Source organism: Penicillium cosmopolitanum, assembly GCF_028827165.1.
Source record: "Penicillium cosmopolitanum strain IBT 29677 chromosome Unknown utg000008l:1.0-4398992.0:1.0-4402845.0, whole genome shotgun sequence".
Taxonomy (NCBI): Eukaryota; Fungi; Ascomycota; class Eurotiomycetes; order Eurotiales; family Aspergillaceae; genus Penicillium; species Penicillium cosmopolitanum.
The window spans coordinates 3,979,210-3,999,201 of NW_026622678.1; the positions used below are offsets into that span (position 1 = coordinate 3,979,210).

The 19,992-nt window shown below is 50.5% G+C and overlaps 7 protein-coding genes across 7 annotated transcripts; 6 read left to right on the forward strand and 1 right to left on the reverse strand.

Annotated features, from left to right (window-relative positions):
* Window positions 1–1,689: 1,689 nt before the first annotated feature.
* On the reverse strand, window positions 1,690–5,186 carry N7509_008026 (uncharacterized protein; the record flags this gene model as incomplete). The annotated part of the gene is made up of 4 exons (XM_056632663.1): window positions 1,690–3,861; window positions 3,884–4,487; window positions 4,556–4,737; window positions 4,791–5,186. 4 exons carry the CDS (start codon window positions 5,184–5,186, stop codon window positions 1,690–1,692), a joined length of 3,354 nt encoding a protein of 1,117 aa, XP_056488214.1.
* A 4,464-nt stretch (window positions 5,187–9,650) lies between these two features.
* Window positions 9,651–13,483, forward strand: N7509_008027 (uncharacterized protein; the record flags this gene model as incomplete). Its single annotated transcript, XM_056632664.1, has 7 exons — window positions 9,651–10,270; window positions 10,320–11,052; window positions 11,114–12,524; window positions 12,593–12,790; window positions 12,848–12,899; window positions 12,994–13,340; window positions 13,410–13,483. 7 exons carry the CDS (start codon window positions 9,651–9,653, stop codon window positions 13,481–13,483), a joined length of 3,435 nt encoding a protein of 1,144 aa, XP_056488215.1.
* A 333-nt stretch (window positions 13,484–13,816) lies between these two features.
* On the forward strand, window positions 13,817–15,086 carry N7509_008028 (cystathionine gamma-synthase; the record flags this gene model as incomplete). Its single annotated transcript, XM_056632665.1, has 2 exons — window positions 13,817–13,987; window positions 14,052–15,086. 2 exons carry the CDS (start codon window positions 13,817–13,819, stop codon window positions 15,084–15,086), a joined length of 1,206 nt encoding a protein of 401 aa, XP_056488216.1.
* Window positions 15,087–15,431: 345 nt separating this feature from the next.
* On the forward strand, window positions 15,432–15,734 carry N7509_008029 (MoaD/ThiS family protein; the record flags this gene model as incomplete). Its single annotated transcript, XM_056632666.1, has 1 exon — window positions 15,432–15,734. The coding sequence occupies one exon, from the start codon at window positions 15,432–15,434 to the stop codon at window positions 15,732–15,734; it is 303 nt and encodes a 100-aa protein (XP_056488217.1).
* A 723-nt stretch (window positions 15,735–16,457) lies between these two features.
* On the forward strand, window positions 16,458–17,304 carry N7509_008030 (uncharacterized protein; the record flags this gene model as incomplete). The annotated part of the gene is made up of 2 exons (XM_056632667.1): window positions 16,458–16,620; window positions 16,691–17,304. 2 exons carry the CDS (start codon window positions 16,458–16,460, stop codon window positions 17,302–17,304), a joined length of 777 nt encoding a protein of 258 aa, XP_056488218.1.
* Window positions 17,305–18,018: 714 nt separating this feature from the next.
* On the forward strand, window positions 18,019–18,496 carry N7509_008031 (uncharacterized protein; the record flags this gene model as incomplete). Its single annotated transcript, XM_056632668.1, has 2 exons — window positions 18,019–18,115; window positions 18,174–18,496. The coding sequence occupies 2 exons, from the start codon at window positions 18,019–18,021 to the stop codon at window positions 18,494–18,496; spliced, it is 420 nt and encodes a 139-aa protein (XP_056488219.1).
* A 654-nt stretch (window positions 18,497–19,150) lies between these two features.
* Window positions 19,151–19,834, forward strand: N7509_008032 (uncharacterized protein; the record flags this gene model as incomplete). Its single annotated transcript, XM_056632669.1, has 4 exons — window positions 19,151–19,157; window positions 19,299–19,537; window positions 19,594–19,668; window positions 19,722–19,834. The coding sequence occupies 4 exons, from the start codon at window positions 19,151–19,153 to the stop codon at window positions 19,824–19,826; spliced, it is 426 nt and encodes a 141-aa protein (XP_056488220.1). The 3' UTR covers window positions 19,827–19,834.
* Window positions 19,835–19,992: the final 158 nt, after the last annotated feature.

Consider the following 19,992-nt stretch of genomic DNA (forward strand, 5'->3'; position numbering starts at 1 on the left):
TATTCCTCAAGATCCGACTACTGCACGCGCCAATTCTAGCTACGCCGCTTGGCAGCTTGGCTTTCTGCAGTTGTTGGGAATATTGGGCGTACAATACCCCCATTCGGACCCATTACGATTCTCATCAGTGCTGGTATTCGTTTTTCCACCAACCGGCCGAGTAAAATGCACGCATCTGGACCCTATTAAGGGTTCTTTCCGAAGAATAGTCATAAAGTTTTGGGATTCCAGGATTGTGTGAAATGAAAAGGCTTCCCTTGGCTAATCTGATCAGAAACTCGAGTTTAATTGGCCTCCCACGCCGCCAAGTTTATTTAAGATCCACTCGCTCTCGTATCCCTGGCGAGAACGAAATGCCTCTTTCAGGCTGAATGCAATAAATGTCGCAGGAATGGCAAACCAGAATTAATTTCAAGAAGCTTTCATAAGTGAAGCATACCAAGAAGAACCTCTTCTGGCGCTGTGGGCATATTATGTAGTACCAAAATTAAACGAACTGCATTTGGACCACGACATTACCAACCCCCATCCGAGTCTTGAGCCCCACTACGTAGGGCGCGGAATTCTGCTGACATTTTACGAGTAATTTCTCATTTGTCCACCTGGGCATTATGAAGACCCTTGGCCAAATATGCATTGATTAACGTTATGATTTATGACCAAGGTGAGCACTGACTGGTTCCAAGGTTCTAGGCCTCATTTAGCTCTGCTAAACCCCAAGTTGTGCTACTGCCAGTAAAGTAACTATGAACAACTTGAATTAATCACAAGATACCATTCGATTGGCCATAAATTAAAATCAGGTATATCGTATCGTGATCTCTTGTCAGTAATTGACAGTGCGATCTATTTTCCATCCGCTCGTAGGGACGAACATTGGCACTTGCCATGGTGGAGATCGTCATCAACACCACCTGGGCAGTGCTCAATGAATCAAGGATTGCAAATAATAGTTAGTTCCAGGGTTACATACAGGTACGAGATTACCGGCTGAAGCTTAGTTACCAGCGACAACTACCTACACCATCAACCCCCAAGCAGGAGGAATCTCAAGCCGTAGCAAGAAACAATAATATTCAACTATACCCAAGATAGTACAAGCAAGTAGAATCAAGATTGAATGCATAGATCAAATAAACCAAACCAAACCAAACCAACTGTCAATGTCAATGTCAATGTCAATCCGAGGTAAAACAAAGGCTATGCTAGTACTAGTAAAAAAGACTTAACTTAAGAGGAAAGGAGGAAAATATAGAAGAGAATGGACCAGGAGGTAGGTGGGGAGAATTAATGTCCGTGCATTGTTTTTTTGCACGAGAGTGAATTGAATTAAACCAAGCCTGGTCGGATCAGATCAGATCAGATCAGGTCGGGATGCAAGCGAGGCGCAAGCATTGGAAGCAAAGCAAATACATCCCAACAACTTGAAGTCAAAGGCAAAGACAGAGACAAAGCAAAGAGCTAAAGCGGAGCAAAGCAAAGCAAAGCAAAACGCCCGCAACAATTTTGGAAGATCGCCTGATGAGCATCGATAGTAAGGAAATTCGTGGTGCTTCGGATCCAAGAGGTAGCGTACAAGAAGTTTTGTTTAGATGGATGGTTGGTTTGGGAATTGTTAGGATGTCAGAGAGAGCGGAAGGAGGAGGTGGAAGGTAGTATAAGGTGTTGATGTGTTGCATGTACATTTGGTTATGAAGTATGCGTATTTTCACGGTGCAGTTGTTCGATCACTAGTTCTGCTTGACTCCCCGTGAAAGAAGTTTCTTCGGGACTGGTTTCGTGTATGTTGTCCCTAGTACGGTACTGTGCGACATAGCCCATGCTGGATGGTCGGTCTCGGCGAGATCCCTCCCGGCCGGTTCGGTGGCTTGATGCGTTGGATTTGGAGGTTGATGCAATGGAGTCACCGCGTTCTCGGGATGGCGAGCTGCTTCCACTAAAAGGCAGACGTGCAGTCCCCGGAGATTCCGCCTGGAGGTGGCCGGGATCTGGAACGCTCCGAGAGGGCGAAGTGGTTTCTGCGACTGCGGGAAGGTCTGGCGTAGTGGGGCGGTCGCCATGCTCCGAGCCGGCATCTTGGGTGCGGCGAGATCCCACTCGGCTAGGAAGTTCTATGCTGCCGACAGAGTTGACCTGTGGGAGAACTGGGGCGCGCGCATCGCTTCGCTTCGGGGTATTGTCGCCTTCGGAATCCCGATATGGCGTCTCATCACCCACAGACACATTGCGAGAGTGTCCTCCAGGGGTCTCGCCAGCCGCTTGGTCTTCGGGATCATCTTGATATGGTGTTTCGTGGTAGCCTTCGCCGGGGAATAGACCAGGTGGAGGGGCGCGGGCGCTTCGAACGACCTCAAATCCTTTGCCCTTGTCTTTGGTTTTGCCCTGGAATAAACCGCGGAAGAACCCTGTTGCGGAGGACACTGGACCAGTGGGATCAGCAGGGCCTGTCTTCAACTTCCGAGTGCCCATATGCGAGAGCGGCGGACCACGGACGCGATAGTAAAAGTCAACTTCACGGACCGCGTAGTCTTTTGATTGTTGAGAATCTTCAATCTCCATGTCGTCCTTGGGTGCAGGGAGATATGCAGGCACAGGTGTACCCCGGCCAGACATGGGGAAGCCCTCCCCAATTTCATCGTCAGGGTCACCCGAACGGCTGTGCTTCAAGTTTGGTTTTAAGAACGTCCGAGAGCTCCTCTTCGACCGATCGCCAGGTCCAGGCTGGGTAGACCTTCGCACTGCACCAGGCCTTGGGGGTCGGTAGTATGGATCACGTGGGTGGGCACCCATAAAGGTACTGCTGCTTGGTGAAATGCCACCACCTCCAGTGTACGCGGTCGGAGAATGAGCGTATATACCGCCGCTAGGGGCACGACTATGTGAACCACCACCTTGCGAGCTTGCATACTCAAGGATGCCACTAGCACGTCCTTCGCTAGCGGTGGCACGGTTCAGTAGCAGAGCGGAGCTGCCTGACAGACTGCGAGGACGAGAACCTTCCCATTGAGAAGACATCCGTCCATCAACGTTAGCCAGCATGGCGGCCTCGGATCCCATACTCTGCCGCGAGAGACCTTGACGAGCCTCACGCCTTGATAGCTGACGCATGCCAAAGACTTTGGACAGACCTCCACGGGTGGAACCGCCAGCACCGGCCATTCTTGCCGAAACCTCAATCAAGGTCTGCAGGGCATTGAGGAAGAATCCAAATATGAGAACCAGGGCATGGAACACGAGAATCACGTAGCCGATCCAGCCCCGCGCGGCGGAGGAAATCGTTAGAGAAGGTACAAAAACAATGCTGAGGATGATTGTGAGGAACCGAACGAAAGAGAAGACGCATTGGTAAAGGTTCATGTGTGTCGGGGACGCGTATGGCCGGAATGCGATGATCGTCAACACGGAGACTACTTCGCAGATGGCCAGCAATACAACCTGGGCAATTCCCGACGGCTGCAGGGCTCCAATGGCAACACCACGGGCGAAATTGAGGAAGATTGGGACCATGGCGAACGCAGCAGCATCGTCACAGTAGGTGTTATATAACGGTCCATATAGAAGAACGGTGGGAAGGTCGTCGAAAAGGTGAGATTTCGGGCGCGTGGAGACAATGACTCGAACCATCCATATGGAGAAGCAGAGAAGAATGACGATCACGAGTGCCGCTAGGGCCACGCTATATGCAGGGGAGCCACTCGCTGTGACCAGCTGGAAGAAGGATAGAGAGATGATGGGAAGGAGGAAATAGTTAAAAACAATGCGGATGACGTTGCCAATGGTGAAGGGCATATTTTTGGCGCGCAGGTCCTGCTCGGTGGTGTGGGCTAGTTCACGATGCAGCCAGCGCAATGCAAAGCCCAACTGGATCAGCAGCGTGATACACCCTCAGGATCACCAGAAGCCAGATCATCATGCCAGGCCACATATCTTGAGTGCTGCCCATGCCCACTAATTGGTTCATCCGATCAAGTCCGTATGTCGCGTTGATCGCAAAAACACCATCTTGGATCGGGTTGTTGCCACCTCCGTTGACGAAGCTCTGGTTAAACATGAGGGCCGACCACGAACCCTGGCTCACGGCCGGTTGGAAGAATCCAGGGTATTCCAGGGAGAGTGCACCCGTCAAGACGACGAACTGCAGATACTGCAAGCAGTCCGCGAAGCCGGGGGTGACTAGGCGGAGGATATCTTCATCGCGACCATAATTACTCGTCCACCGGAAGACATCGGTCGTACCCCAGGGTGTATACATGGATGCTAGCAGAGTAGCTACCCCCACCAGGACCAGAATCACCAAGGGGACGTATGCAAGGGCATTTTTGAGCGGCGCGCCGAAATCCGGGGTGATCGGCACCGTGATACAGGCTAGCTTAGAAACGGCGGCATCGCCGAGAAGGATCGTGAACTTGGGAGTGATGGTCGAGAAGCGATAGGTAGAACCCATATCATGCTGGACGGAGAAGGATCGCAGCGTTCGCAAGTCGCTCCTAAGTAGAGTTGTTGAGTTAGAACAAAATAATCACACCACGAAACATCACCAACAACATAGGCATACCTGTTGGCATCGAAGGCCGGCGCCAGCGGGCATTCACCCTGGTTCACGGTCGAGCAAAATGGAGTTCCATTATTCCAGGGCACATAACTCAGGACGTCAAACTCCGTCAACAAGGTGGTGTATTTGTTGGTCGTTTCGCCCAGATCCCAAATCTTGCCGTATGTCGACGAGGAATTTGTCCACTGGGGTCACTCGGAGAATAATTGTATGTCGAACCATCGGTCGTTCCGGAGACATTGCCGTAAATTGTAACATTCAGTGGGTGGAGGGGATCGGAGAGATTGAATGTCGCGGAGACGTTGAGGGGTATGAATTGGAGCTGCAAGGGGTCCGATTCCAAGATGGATTTGTCCAAACAGTTATCAAAGTTGATGAGAGCTGCGGTGGTGGGTGATATGCAAGCGAATAGACACAGCAGGGCGATCCACCAAAAGGAGCGAGCATGGCGAGCATGGGCTGTTTGGATGGTTGGCCCAGGCTCCAGCGATAGGCGCCGCCGTTGTGGGCGTTGTCGTTTGGACGTATCTCGCAAACTCCCACGGGGTAATCTGGTGATTGTCTTGATATCCGCAGCTTCCCTGGGCAGTCGGCCCACGCGCGTCAAGTCGCGACACATCTCTGGGTCGGGCATCCGGGATGACCTCCTAAGGGGGGGGTCAACCCCCGGTGTTGGAGATCGAATCCACGTTGTGTTGGCAATCGGAAGGGTCGCGGGCTGGCGAGTGGGCTTGCGCACACCCAGCAAAAGGATATGAAAGCTCGAATGAGATGGTTCCGAGAGGAGGGAGGGGGGTAGGCAGGTGGAACAGGACGAGGAACCAGGTTGTTTGACCGGAGATGGGAGGGGGGGGAGGAGTGGAACGCGAACGCAGAGTACGTAAGTCTGCAGGCTCAGTTCAGATCAGGCTGGGACTGGAGGATCTGGGGGGGGGAGAGGCTAGAGAAGCCCTAGTGGATGGTGGTGGTGGTGGTGGTGGAGGTAGTGGAAGAAAGAAAGAGAAAGAGAAAGTAAGAGAACGAAGGTTGGAGGTTGAAGGTTGATGTTGCTGCGCCTTGTTGGGTTTGGCAGTGGCAGGTCTGGCCAGGGAAAGAGCCAAGCCGGGGAGACCGCAGGGCAGGTGCGATAGTGCGATAGTGCGATAGCGAGTACCACTGCGTCGCACCTTCCTAAGGTTCCCTTCCAATGTTTGTTTGTTTATTGGGTTGCGCCTGCCTTCCACCTGGCACTCTGGTCGCTCTTGCCTTGACTACTTACTACTTGACTACTTTATGACTAACCTCTACTCTACTGCTACTTCTACTTCAACTTCTTCCACTTCAGCTCTCCCATACCCAGCTATATTCAATGTTTCACTCCATCCACCCACCGACGCCATGCTTGTCTCACCTCGCTCGCTGATCCGCCTTAAAAATTAAGAGGCAATCTCATCCTCATGCCCACCACCGTCTTCTTCCGTCATAATCTCGTGTCGATCACGAGTTCCATTGCACGATCGTCCACTCAATTCCATATACTCGTACGAGTAGCTCGACACTTCTGTCCGGCCTAATCATCTATCTCACTGGGCCTACGGTCCTTCTTACTGCAATCGTCCCCGCCTATCCAATCCCGCCCACTCGTACCCACGATTTCAAGCAAGCTCAACCTGGCACGATGTCTCAGTGGCTGTGGAATTGTGGCTGATCTTTTTCAGCCGGGTGGACCACTCACCACCTGTTGACTGTGGATGTGATGTGGATGTGGATTGCCCTTTTGCCCTAATTCCCAGTTCCCAGTTCTCAATTCCCAATTCCCATTCGGATATGCAGATACGCCACATCGACTGCTGTGCATGGGATGCCTGAACTGGCGAGCCTCGCGTCAATGCAGCCAGCCACTCAGCGGCTATACGAGGATGCTTTTATGTACGAGTATGTACGATTAGTTATGTACTCTGGGTCTACTCTTGGTCTACTATGACCCTGCATTTTCATCCCCAATCATGCGGTCAGGCAACTTGCATAGAGAAAGGCCATTCTTTGCACAATGCTCCAGCCAAGAATCCACACGGTCCATCTGAATTCCTCACCGATGGAGTATTCAGTCCCTAATCTCCCCGTCTGCTCAGCTGGGAATATGACCCATGCACATAGCCGAGTCTCCTCCGTCCCTGTCCCCTGCACATCCTCCTACTCATCTCATCCCGAACAATGCCCTGACCACTCACCCCTCCCCAGTTTCTCCATTCAAGCTACCACTCGTGAAGGCATCCGCAGGACACGCACTTATATTACCACCGCATCCGCGCCCACTATTTCGAAGTACGAATCCAACAGACCGACATTTGGGCTGGACAGCAACGGTGCAATCGCTCAGAATGCAGACCAGTGTATCTCTTCTTTCTACCCCACTCCCTACATCCAACTTCCTTTCCTTTTCCTTCCCGTATTCACTCAGATCCTTCTGTGCCATTACAGTCGTGGATATCTTCTCGCGCTATTACTCATCTGCAGAACGTGTCAATTTCCATCTCGCGCACGTCTTGTGCCTCCTCTCGTTCCCTATGATTATTTGATTGGTTTCCAATCATACCTCTTCGATAATCCCTTCAGTCCTCCCGTCGATATTCGAAGCTCAAACTCCCTGTCCCTGCCGTGGTATATTTCTGCGATCGACCGCTCCAGAAACACGGAACTGTTTGCATACGTCTTGTCTAGCAAAGACAGATAGACTATACAGACGGTCCTGGTCCCATCTACGCGTGCCTTGTCAGGATCCATGCGGGGGGGTTCCTTCCCTTGTCTACTTCGACTCGACTCGACCCAACTTCACAGACAGTATCGCACTTACTAATACCCAACCCAACCCGCCCTACCCCCTCCGACACCCAATTCGGCGATTTGCTCGGTGATGAAGGTAAAGGCACCCATACTTTTCAAATCCGCCGGGTTAGTACAAGGGGACGTGCCCTTCCAGACTTCGAGTGCTGTAAGTAATCCCCGTTCGACTCGGGGGCCCAGCTTTTCTTTTTCCTTGTTTTTTTCGCTTCACCGCGGTTGTAATTTTGTTTTTGGTATTTTGGAGTAGGATATATATTACTATTGGTTTTCCTTTAATTTGAGAGTGTTTTTAGGTCTTTTTACTGCCCTTTGGCGGTTTGTAGAGTGGAATGGGTGACGTGTGGTGTGTCTCGTTGCCTGCCACCAGGGCTGTGGGTGTAGGGCTTTTCAAGGTTAAGTTTACTAGAGTACTCATAAACTTAAAGAGTATACTTGGACTACTACAATAGTAGTACTAGTATGAGTGGTAGTTAACATTAAACATTCCCTGTACTACTAGTACTACTACTAGTAGGAGTATCCCGTAAGTCTGACTAGGGCAATGCGGTGGTCACTGTGGAATAGTCTAAGAAACATGGCGCTATCGCGTACAACACATTATACGAGCAAGGTCACCTGGGCACTGGCAGTGTTGCTGGTGGAGGTACTATTTCAGCCCTGGGGGTTTCTAATGGAAACTTGAAAATTTCATGTCGCGTGACTCAACTACATTTATGGATGGACAAATTATGCCCAGGTGCCAACCAGGTGCCGAGATATATTTTGACGGTTACTGCAAGGGAGCTGAGCACTGACCACTGGTACAGGGCTGGCACTGGCAGTGCCAGTGCTAGTGCCAAGTTAGCAGTAGGGCTGTACTACTTAAAGGCGTTCTTTATTTTAAAATAACCTTGGAGCAATGTAACTTCTTACTATATTAACTACGGCGTTCTCCGTAGTCCAGGACTGTCAAAGTGCTTCGTGGGTAGCTCGCACTCCACTCATAGTATGCAATTTGCGACCGGTACTAGTATACTCGTATGCCCGCTATACTCTATGCCCGCTAGTATACTCTGCCCTAGCTATAATTATCCCTGCAAGAGAATGGTTCCTCGTTCTTAAATTAGGTTGGTCTCAGGTGTGGCCGAGAATAGACGCAGGGTGGCAGTTGAACCAATGGTCGTTGGCAGCAAAGGCCACCAATGGGCGCCAAATGGCGTGTGGCGTTGGCTCCGCATGCCTGGCGGGAGGACCAAAGGGGGAAGCCGTGAAGTGTGTATACAGTGCGGTATGTACGGAGTATAGATATGGATATAGATAGATATGATATATTATCAACAAGTAAATAGAACAGATATAACCCTACTGTGACTCTATTAATACTAATACTAGATAGTATACCTGTAGGCTAATATACTCTGCTGTATGCTGAATGCCTCGTCAGCGGACCCGCCGCCCCAGCAGGATCGCCCGAAGTGGGTTAGGCGGTTTCAAGCTGAGACGGTCCACCTGAAGTCCGGAGAAGTGGATGAGGTGGTCTCAGATATGATGATAGAACTGCTATAAGGTGGTAATAGTATAGATCTGTGTTAGGAAACTAGTATATATATGTATACTGTAGTGTATACGGTGGTGTATATCATATTGTAGAAGTGTATGTTTAACCTACTAGTATACTCCTATACTGCTAGTATACTGGATAGTAGAACTAATCACTATCTATCAGGATCACCACCCTACCTGGACTACCCTATCCTGCTTCAAGTCATTATCTTGACTACTACTACTACTACTAGATACCGGTACTCTTCCTGCAGCCCACTTCTCAACCCTATACTAGTACTCTCACTAACACTGGCAGTATACAACCTCACACACACCACTATACACACCATACACACCATACACACCACCGACTCCATTCTGCTCCCCGCCGATCTCATCTCCACCAGGACGAGAAAGGACTAACAAACCCCCAAACACCCACCAAACACCTCAGGGCTTCCCTTGATCGTCTGCACGGGCTACACACTACACACAACGCCCCTCCCGCCTTTCATCCACCTCCCCCCCTTCAAGTTCAACCTTCACCTTCTCCCCGCCTTCGCCTTCGCACTGCCCCAATTTACCACACCACCACCACCACCACACCACCACCACTTGGGCACCCCTGACGATCTTCGTCTTGCCACGTCTGTGTCTGTGTCTGTGTCTCTGCCCCCCACTGTCCCTCTCGATTCCCCAAGGACTGGTTCCTTGTCTCCCTTCAGCTCTGCGATGTGCCATTCTCCCCGACATGCCTGCCGATGACCCTTTCGCCTTTCTGGCTGCTGAGCAGCCCAAACCCGCCCCTGCAAAGAAACCTCACTGGAGAGACAAGTTGTTCTCAAAGGATAAGAATCGCTCCACCCCGGACAAACAGATCGAGGACTTCCTGGCGACCTCGCGACCCGTCCCTGATGGCCTTGCGCCCAAGGCCGACATCCCCAAGGACTACTCCAGCGCCCCTCAAGCTCAAGTTTCGAGTTCTCTCCCAATTCACCATCGTGACCATGCCCCTCCTCCTTCAATCCCTTCAATCCCTCCCATCTCCGAGGAAGACTATGCCGCCTTCAATTTCGACCAGGCGCCCCCTCCCCATCTCCAGGATGCCCCTCCCCAACCACGCCCCCTGCCCGCCGAACCAGCTCGGAAACCCACCATGAGGCGTCGCAAGAACAAGGGCCTCCGCATCGGTTTCTCGGATCGTGCCCCCGAGATCATGGGAGAGGGTGGTGACGAGTCCGAGTACCCCACCATCGAGATCTCCTATAATCGCAAGCGAGCGCTGGAGCGACAAGCGGCGAACCCCCCCGCGCCGCGCCCCTTCACGCTCCCCACTCCCGTCACTCCGAGTCAACACCACGCTGGGCGAAGGTGAGGAACGTCGACGGGGTGGAGGTTCCCCTCATGAAAGTGCCACCAGTCCTAATTCACGACCCCCGCCCACACAGAATGTGCAGGATGCGGATTTATTGAGCACCCTGGGCATTAGCAACAAGCCCGGTTCGCGACTCTCCTTCCGTGGGTCGCCAGATTCGCATTCGTTCGCCGAGCGCGTACGGAATCAGATGCAGGCTGAGGAAGGTCGGGCTTTACACAACCACTATACAGATGATGTGGATGTCGCATCCCCGGCGGATGACGACCAGGATGATCTGCCTAGCCCTGAATCACCCCCCGAGATGCCACCATCGGCATTTAGCCCGCATGACGCGCCACCGGCGAATTACGATACCCCTCCGATGTCGAGCAGCTCGAATCAAGCACCCTCCCTCAAATCGATCGTTCAATCTATTCGATACCCTTCCAGCCCTGCTGTTCATCGCCCCCCGGCCAACCTCAGCCCCGTCGACCCTCGAGGACCCCCACCAGGTCTCGTTCCAGGAAGCCCTTCCAAACCATCATCTCCTCCTAAGCCTCCCGCACACGAGATTCCCCCAGCGAACCAGTTGGTCTCCCCTCAGCAAAGTCGCGAGCCATCACGGAGCCCACAACCACCAAAGTTCTCTCTACGCAATGTTGCCAATCAGGTGGGCGACACCTCGTTTGCCGAGTTCAAGGATTATATTGCCCGATATGATAGCCTTTTGACAATGGCTGCGGAGAGTGTGAAGCCGTTGATGGAAACCTCTCTGATGGAATGGATTCGTGCGGCAGTTTGGTGGTTCCTACGTGGAAAGACTCGATTGGAATCCTTTGCTCGATCGCGCGCAACAGCACCCCCCCAGCTATGCTAAACAGGCCGTCATCGACCTCGGCAAGTCTCTGTGGATCAATGAGAATATTATCCCCACGCATTATGAACTCGCTCAATATGGGCAGATGAGCGTGGACGCTCTTCTCGCCGTGGCCAACACCACCGCTAATAAAGAACTCGTCGAGGCCCTCACCCTGCACCAGACTACCCTGAACCATCTGCGCTCTCTTTCCATGTCTATCAAGCGTAATAATATTCTTGCAGTCATCCTCGGCGATGAGCAATCTCCTAGTCACCTGGATACCAGCATTTGGCTCCGATACCCATTCTTCGCCCCGGACGTATCCGCAGTTCTATCTGGCAATGCGACACGATCAATGCTTGCCGACAAACCTGGCAAGGCCCCGAGTTTGTTCCACATGATGCCGCTCGGCGACACCCCGAGGTACTTCAGTTACGGCAGCCTGTTTGTCCAAGCATGTGTCAGCTCCAGCGAGGACGATGGCGAACAATACGCCATGCCGTGCGCACTGACCATCATTCGAGAGCGCTCGGACTGGTATGTCTTTGCTGCGATTACCAGCCAGAGCCAGCTTGTCAATATCATGATCCAGTCCGACCGCAAGCAGGGTCCCACTTGGGACGACGTGGAATGGCAGGTTCGAACACACTCTATGCGGGTGAAGCTACCCCGCGGATTCGAGCTGGATGTCATGTTCAAGGAAGATGATTTCAAAACACTTTGGAACATTGTTAAATACACGCAGAAATCGGAGGGTAGTCTTTCACCGGAACCCGGTGAGACGGTGGTATTCGAAAACACCCTCAAAGTATTCCAATATATGGACCCGGGAGCGCAAAAGGCATTCCCACCCGAACCATTGGAGCGTTGCCGCATTCGTTTATTCGAGCGTCATGTCAAGGTGACCGAAGGTACTGGAACGCGAAACGCACACCGCGGGTTCAGACTTGCCGTCTTGACAAGTCCCAAGGTTAAGACTCTTAGCAGCATCCGTCACGTTCTGGGGCAAGGGGCGCCTGTTGTATTTGGGCTGTTGAGAGGAGAGGATGGCGCTGCGGCGCTTTTGCTCAAAGTTACGGAGGACGGACGCACCCGGTCTATGTTGATGACTTTCCATGAAGCGGAGGAGCGCACTCGGATGCATTCGGTGTTGCTGGGTATGGCTCCTCGGGAGGGAGAGAGCAAGACTCCCGAATACCCTCTTCGCGCTTATAGTATCGAGCAACCTGGTGAGGCGGGGAGTGGCAAGGAAGCCATTAATCATTTACAATTCCCTGCTGGTAATGTGTTTGTTATTGATCAGGAGGATTCTTATGTGGAACACGGTTATGGTCCGACGATTTTGTCCGAAAATTTGAGGGCGTTTATTGCTACGGAGTGGGGGTCTGTTACGGATCGTTTTAATATGGGTGAGTTGGGTTTACTTTCAACGTTTTTCTTCTCCATATCGTCTTTCTTTGATTACTGACTCGCGCAGGCCCCGGAGAATTGAAGCTTGGGCTGGATGTCAAGAATCGGACTGGTATGAGCTTGTATCGACCGGCACAGCAGGATCTCACGGTTTCGCTGGCGGATAATCTTGTTCGTCCTGAGATGCCGGACCAGGTCGCCGACTTTATTCAGAAGATGACTGCGAAGCCGATGGTTCGTCGATTGGACTTTGCGAATATCCAGGGTAGGTGTTGATGTTCACATGGGTTGGATTGGATTGGATTATGCTGACAGCTCTTAGCTCTTCATGCATTTGAGCAGGCCGTTACTGGATTCTCGGTGATATACGATAGGTGAGTTGAGAGTTGATTTCGGGCGACGCGCGCTGCACTGTGCTACGTTCTGTTTTGTACTCCCATGAAGCTGTTTACTAACCAATTCATCCAGTATCGCATCCTCCTTCACCATCTCCCGACGTCGCAGTATGGTCCCGATTTACAAGAAATGGGAGGCCAGCCTGGCGCGTGTCCAAATCGTGAAGCAGGAGAAGGTCGTGCAATTACTTGCTTTTTTCCAAGACTTCCATCATGGTTCATGCATGAACTTTGTTCTCAAGGGCACCGATCATATTGAGTCCTTCGGTCGGTCCGGCAAATTCGGTATTCGAATTGTCGATGCGAAGTTTGCTCTTCCGAAGAAGGATGATGACCCGGGATCAGGTTTTGTGTGTCTTGACATGCCTGAGTATCCGATTGAACACGATGATATTGCTATTACGTTTGATTCGGAGGCTGGTGAGTGAATTCCGAGTACCAGTTCCCCTCGAGTGGTGCAACATGCTAATTCTCTCTCCCTTCTTACAGAGCGCACCAACTTTAAGGTGGCCTTGCCAGGATCTGTGCGTGAACCATCTCGGATGGGTTCCCTGCGTCGATAGTCCAGAGCAGAACAGAGAAGAACAGAGCAAAGCAAGGCAGACCTCACTTACCTCTATCCTGTCATGCCATGTCCATGCATCTATCATCATCACCATACCCTCAATCACACCATCCTACATTCCTACATTTTATACCAGTATTCCTCGGGCTTCCCCACACCACGTGACCAACCCCCTCTCTGCCCCTCTTGTATCATAACTTCAAACTTCACACTTCTCCAAGCTTCCCACCTCACACTCACACTCACACTCACACTCATACTCATACTTCACACTTCTTCTCCATGCCAACGCCTCTTCCTGTGCATACAATTCCAAGAACATAGCATAACAATGGCGCATTCCACTGGTACTTCCACGCGTTCCCTACACGCCGATGATGTCCTAAACCTCGTCCCCGACGTCGCTCCCCCACTTCATGTGGCCACAACCTTCCGCTATCCCAGCGATCCAAACCTTCTAGTCCCGGCAGCTGATGCAGATGCCGCTGCCAATGCCACCACCGTATGATACCTAGCCAACCTCCACTTCCACAAGAATGATAATATAATAACAACCACCCACCCAGTCCCCCCCATCCACCTCCCACATCTACTCCCGAATGTCCGCCCCAAACCCAACCCGCTTCGAAACAATCCTCTCAACCCTCCTAAACGGGCGCGCAATAACATACTCCTCCGGCCTCTCCGCCCTCCACGCAGCCCTAACCCTCCTAAACCCACGCACCATCTCAGTCGGCGAAGGCTACCACGGCTGTCACGGGGTAATATCCCTCTTCACCCGAACAACGGGTCTGAAAAAGGTGCCGCTGGACTGTGCACCCGAAGATCTTGGCAGGGGCGATGTCATTTTATTAGAAACTCCGGTTAATCCGAAAGGAACGGCGTTCGATATACGGTATTTTGCGAATAAGGCGCACTCGCGCGGCGCGTTTCTCGTCGTGGATTCTACATTCGCTCCGGCGGCGTTACAGGAGCCGTTTAAATTTGGAGCGGATTTGATTATGCATTCCGGGACGAAATATTTTGGCGGTCATAGTGATTTGTTATCGGGGGTTTTGGTTACAAAGTCCGGTGGTGATGAGCAAGGGGAACGATGGTATAAACAACTTTTCGAAGATCGGGTCTTTTTAGGAAGTGTTATGGGGAATATGGAAGCTTGGCTTGGTGTTCGGAGTCTTCGAACATTAGAAGTTCGGATTCAGCGGCAATCGTCCAATACGGCAAATTTGGTATCTTGGTTAGATTCTGCATTGCGGGCCCCGAACCCCGCGGCTGGATCGGTGGAGGAAAGCGTGCAGACTGTGCTGGAAGAAGTCTTTCATGCGAGTATTCAGAAAGATGGAGGGGGGTGGTTGGCTGAGCAAATGCCTAATGGGTTTGGGCCTGTTTTTGCGATTACGATGAAGACGGAGAGGGCGGCGAGGTTTTTGCCGAGTAAATTGCATTTCTTTCAGCATGCTACTAGTCTGGGTGGTGTTGAGACGTTGATTGAGTGGAGGACTTTGAGTGATCGGATGGTTGATCGGAGGTTGTTGAGGGTTAGTGTTGGGTTGGAGAATTGGGAGGATTTGAGGGGGGGATTTGGAGGGGGCTTTTTTTGAGTTGGCTAAGGAGATGGGGGAGTAATCCTGCGGTGTTTGGGATTCTTTGTATATCTTGGAAATCTATAGTACTACTACTAGTATTATATGGTCATCGAATGAGGGCGGGAGTCCCCGAGGCGTTGATTGATTAGGAAAGTCCATGCATAAACATAAAGTAAACTAGTGTAGTTTCATAGTAAAAGTAGCTGATAATTAACTGATAACTGATAACTGATAACTAACCCCACCTCTCCAATCTCTCCAAGTCCTTCTCCCTCCACCAAAACCACAACCACCTGGGCAACCACTTCATCTGGACTTACTTCCTCTCTCTCTCTCAGGTTACCACCACAACCTTGGAAAATGACAACCTCCGCATCAACATCCCCCCTATTCACAATCCACTACTTCGCCGCCGCAAGCACATACACCACCAAAAACACAGAACTCCTCCCCGCCCCACTCCGCCTGGCAGACCTCTTTCCCGAGCTAGAGAGGAGGTACCCCGGCATTCGGGAGAAGGTGCTGATTTCGTGCGCGGTGAGTCTGAATGGGGGCTATGTTGATCAGAATGAGGGTGGGGATTCGGGTTTAGGGGGTGAGGGCGGTGTTGTTATTGGGGATGGGGATGAGATTGCTATTATTCCGCCGGTTAGCTCGGGGTGAGGGGATGGGATGCTCAGTGGGCTTGTTGATGGGGCTGATTGAGGAGCGATTCATTGGTCTGAACTGTGGGATTTGACTTTATCTGTATTTTCTTTTTTTTTCGTCCTTTCTTTTGTGACACCTGTATACAAATAATATCGCGATTATCGAGAATTGAGATCATCGGACTTTTGATTGTACATCACCTAAGTATGGCCTATTCAAATATTTCCATGTACTCCCTCCTCAACTGGGACCCAAGCCAATGCACAACGTCCCGCTCATTCAAATAGAATATTCTATTGCATCCATGGATGGTCCACAGGACTTCGCTGCTATCTCCTAATTGGTCGCCCTGATCTACTCATACTGCAGCAGTTCGCCCGATGGCTTTTCTCATCCTCCAACGATGAACGATAATTCTACGCTGCACTGCACGTCTGACGATCGACGAACCGCTTGACTATTTCAAGGCATTGCCTACGCATCACATGTCTCTTCTACAGGGATGAGTTCGTGTTCCATTTAAGCCATAGCAAACACTATTGTACATTGCCAACGAATCGGGTATCTTAATTGGAGCCGTTTGTGCCTATGCATAGGTGGTCCCCTTCTGAACCCGGGTGTCGTGAGTCTTGTGTTGCCCCGCTGCTTTCTTCTTAACTACTCGTTTCTCCTTTGTTATTTCCATCTGACGGCTTTTTTTGTGGGGGTCTTTGTGGACTTATGTAGTCTTCTTTCAAGATGGCGTGTCCCGTGCACAACTCTGAGTCTACAAAGGCCGGTGCTTCGACCCCTGGATACCTAAAAAGTACGATTTCGAGCCGGAACAAGGACATAAGAAATGATCCACAAGGCCCGGAGATACGTCAACGATGCAACTGCGATATCAGAGCCGCTGCAGCGGGTAAGAATGGTGAGTTAAACATGCATCCGGACTCGTTGGAACCCTCAAAATTGACCTTATTATTTATTAGGGGTTTCATCTTCGCAAGTAACTCCCCAGGGAGCACCCTCTCAGAGAAAACGTGCCCAGCGACAAGAACCTCGGGAAACACAACCCGAGGACAACCCACCACCATACGTCGAGGTAGAGACTCAAATCCAGAGTACTCCTAGTCCTAATCGCTCAGATCCAGGACCGGCAACTGATATCGGATCTCCCTCGCCACCTTTCACCCCTGAGGAAAACTTAGGACTCGATAATGGTGGATCCAAACAAGGCATAACCTCAGCAGGCTCTTCGGATGGTCCCCATCCCGATTCTATCGAGGAAACTGGCCTATTTCTCCCTAAGGCTTCGCATACCTCATCGTCACCTCCACCACCTGAATTATCTGAAGATGAATCACCTCTGTTTAATAGCAGGGGCTCCGTTTCAGATGCTGAAAGTACCCGTTCTTCTATTCCCTCGACATCTGATTCGAGAAAAGCAACGGAGCAATGGATATATGACCCCGCGCGTGATAGTCTCATGTATCGCCGGAGAGCAAAAGAACCGGAGAACAGGCAGAGGGAACTGACGGATCCTGTAGATCCTGCCTTGTTATTAGATAAACCTAAGTACGTATTGACGGGGTTTGATGCCTAGAAAGAAAAGACAATTTCAATGCTAACCAGTGCAAGGTCTAATCGGCGATAGCTGCTGTGAGGTCGCGCGGCAATTTCAAATGCTTCTCCCTCACGAGGACTCGATCTTTTACTCGAGGAGGGGAAGAGATTGAAAGATGGAGAATTGTGATTTGCTGCTCCTTAATTTCCCTTATTCAAATTGCCGATTTTTGGACCATGAGTCTTTGTTTAATCATTTCTGGAGCATTTAATTTAAAATAGAGTGTCCTTTGGCTCTACTTGTGCTGAAGAAAGAGATCAAAAATGATAGAACCAGGGAAATAAACCACCAATAATAGAACATATAGCGTGTCCGCTTTCATTGGGATTGGATTAGCCTAGCATGATCTATTCCGAGCCATGGCGCTATAGTATAATGTCTTTGTCGAACAATGCACCCATCACTAGTACCACGGATAAGAGACCCAATCTTCTTTATCTCCTTTGAATCGTCTTCCTTGTTAATATCTCGACTATAAAGACCCTTGAAACACACATTAGAAAACCCAGACACGATGAAAGCCGCCCAAAAAGTAGATGGGATTGCTAGATAATTATAACTCTCTTTGTAGATACATTGCATATATAGAGGGAATTCGAATCATGCCAGACAGATTTTATAATCATCATCGCAATATTTGAGCTTCTTCAGGGAATCCCGACAATCTACACAGATATTCAAAAGTCCGCCAGTATGTCGAGTTATCGTCGCAACTTCACGGACGAAACCGTTTCCAGCGCCATGAAACGCAATACTGCTGTTGCCGTCCGCGACCCGCGAAGGTCTCGAGGTAAGATCTTCCTATAATGAAATATATGGTCATGATATGAAGCTAACTTTAACATTAGGATCCGGAGAAGCTAGTAGTTCCCGCAGCCAGGGCACTGGGGAAGGAGATTCCGAGGGTCATACACGCACTGAAAAGAAGACAGTGGAAGTTCCCATCTCAACTTTAGCATGGTTCGCCGGTGGCGGACAGAGAAAAAAGCCGAAGGCCAAGAGCGCCGATCCTCAGAAGAAGAAGGCCGAGCAGAAGCCCCCGCCCCCGAAAAAGACTACGTATGTTGATAACTCGATTCCTGGTGGGCAACTCATTAGATCATCTCCTAAGAAGGAAACCGGGGATGGGAAGGCTAAACTCAAGAGCGGTGGCGGATTTCTTGGGTGGTGATATTTAGTATTATTTGTATTTATTTCGTTTCCTGTACGTGGACGGTCCTCAAATTGAGCTCTTTTCTGCAAAATCCAGTGCTATTATATACAGTATTTCCGGGAATCGGTGCCACAGCCTACTCTTCGATTGAAGGCTGATTTAAATAAGAGATTACTAGTAACACCTGATAGTGGCTAACTATCACCTAACAATGGCCTCGATGTCGAGCTTAAACCTGTTCCCCGCTTGTAAGGCGAGGATGTAGAAGCAACCCCGGATGCTTACGGAGCCGTCCCTCCATCTTCATTTGACCATGAATACTTGAGTTTGAGTGTATACTGCTGCAAGCCCCAAGTATCAACGATTATTTTTATTGGCTGTAGCCACAGAGGGGCGGGAAGAAGCAACCGTGGCCCCAGGGTCCCTTGATGGCCGAGCCGACCAGATGAGATTGGAACTCAGATCTTATAACAAAATACCCACAACGTAATGGTAGATAGCTTTTCTTCCAGGATAATCCGGCCAAGGCCCGTGAGGGTCCGATCACGTTATGTCTCGGTCCACCTTAATTCGATGACACTAACCCTCTTTGTAGCTTAGTGGCAGCACGGCGCGACGGCTCCGGAGCCGGACCCCGTATTTCAAGGTCTGATAACACTATCTATCCCGAGAATGCTCCGTTTCAATCGGTATATAAGCAGGTGCGGACAGCTTGTCTCGTACCTACTTGTCTATATCTCTAGACTCTAGACTTTATCTATACGCTTAAACAGTAAGATACACTTAGTCGTTGTCTAAAATCTTGTGCTAACATCTCTAGTGTCTAACAATAAGATCGTTCCTCTTACCATTATCAAGGGCGCCGGCCATGAGCACATCCCAATCCCCGAGGGCGAATGCGCCATAATCGCCGACTTCCACTCAATCAAATCCCAGAGCTCACACTCTACCCCTTACCTGACCACTGGATTCTACCGTGTTGTGCCCGGACCTACACGATACGGCGAGTACGACTACGAGGAGACCAAGTATGTTCTCAAGGGTCAAATCGACATTACAGTAAGATCCCAGTCGATTTCAAAATTTGTATCACAAATGATACTGATAACATACAGGATGAGGCCACTGGCAAGACCCACCACCTCGTTGCTGGAGACTGGGCTTTCTTCCATGTTGGCTCCAAGGCTCAGGTTGGTTCTCTGTACTCCAATCAGCCTATATACACTTGCTGACCCATTTATAGTTCTCAACAAAGACTGAGGGTGTTGCCTTCTACGCTGTCACACGACCAATGAACGACGGCCACCCTAACCTTGTTGGCCGCGAGGAGAGTACTTCAAAGTTGTAAAAGTCAATACAATCATAGCCTGTTAGATAAACTCAGATGCACGATATGTCCTTTTAGCATTCTAAAATTCCTTCTTATTCAAGCAAAATTACCCGTACGATGAAACATGATGGAATGTATTGTTTGGTGTAAAATACTGCATATTAATAATACAGAGGTACTAATA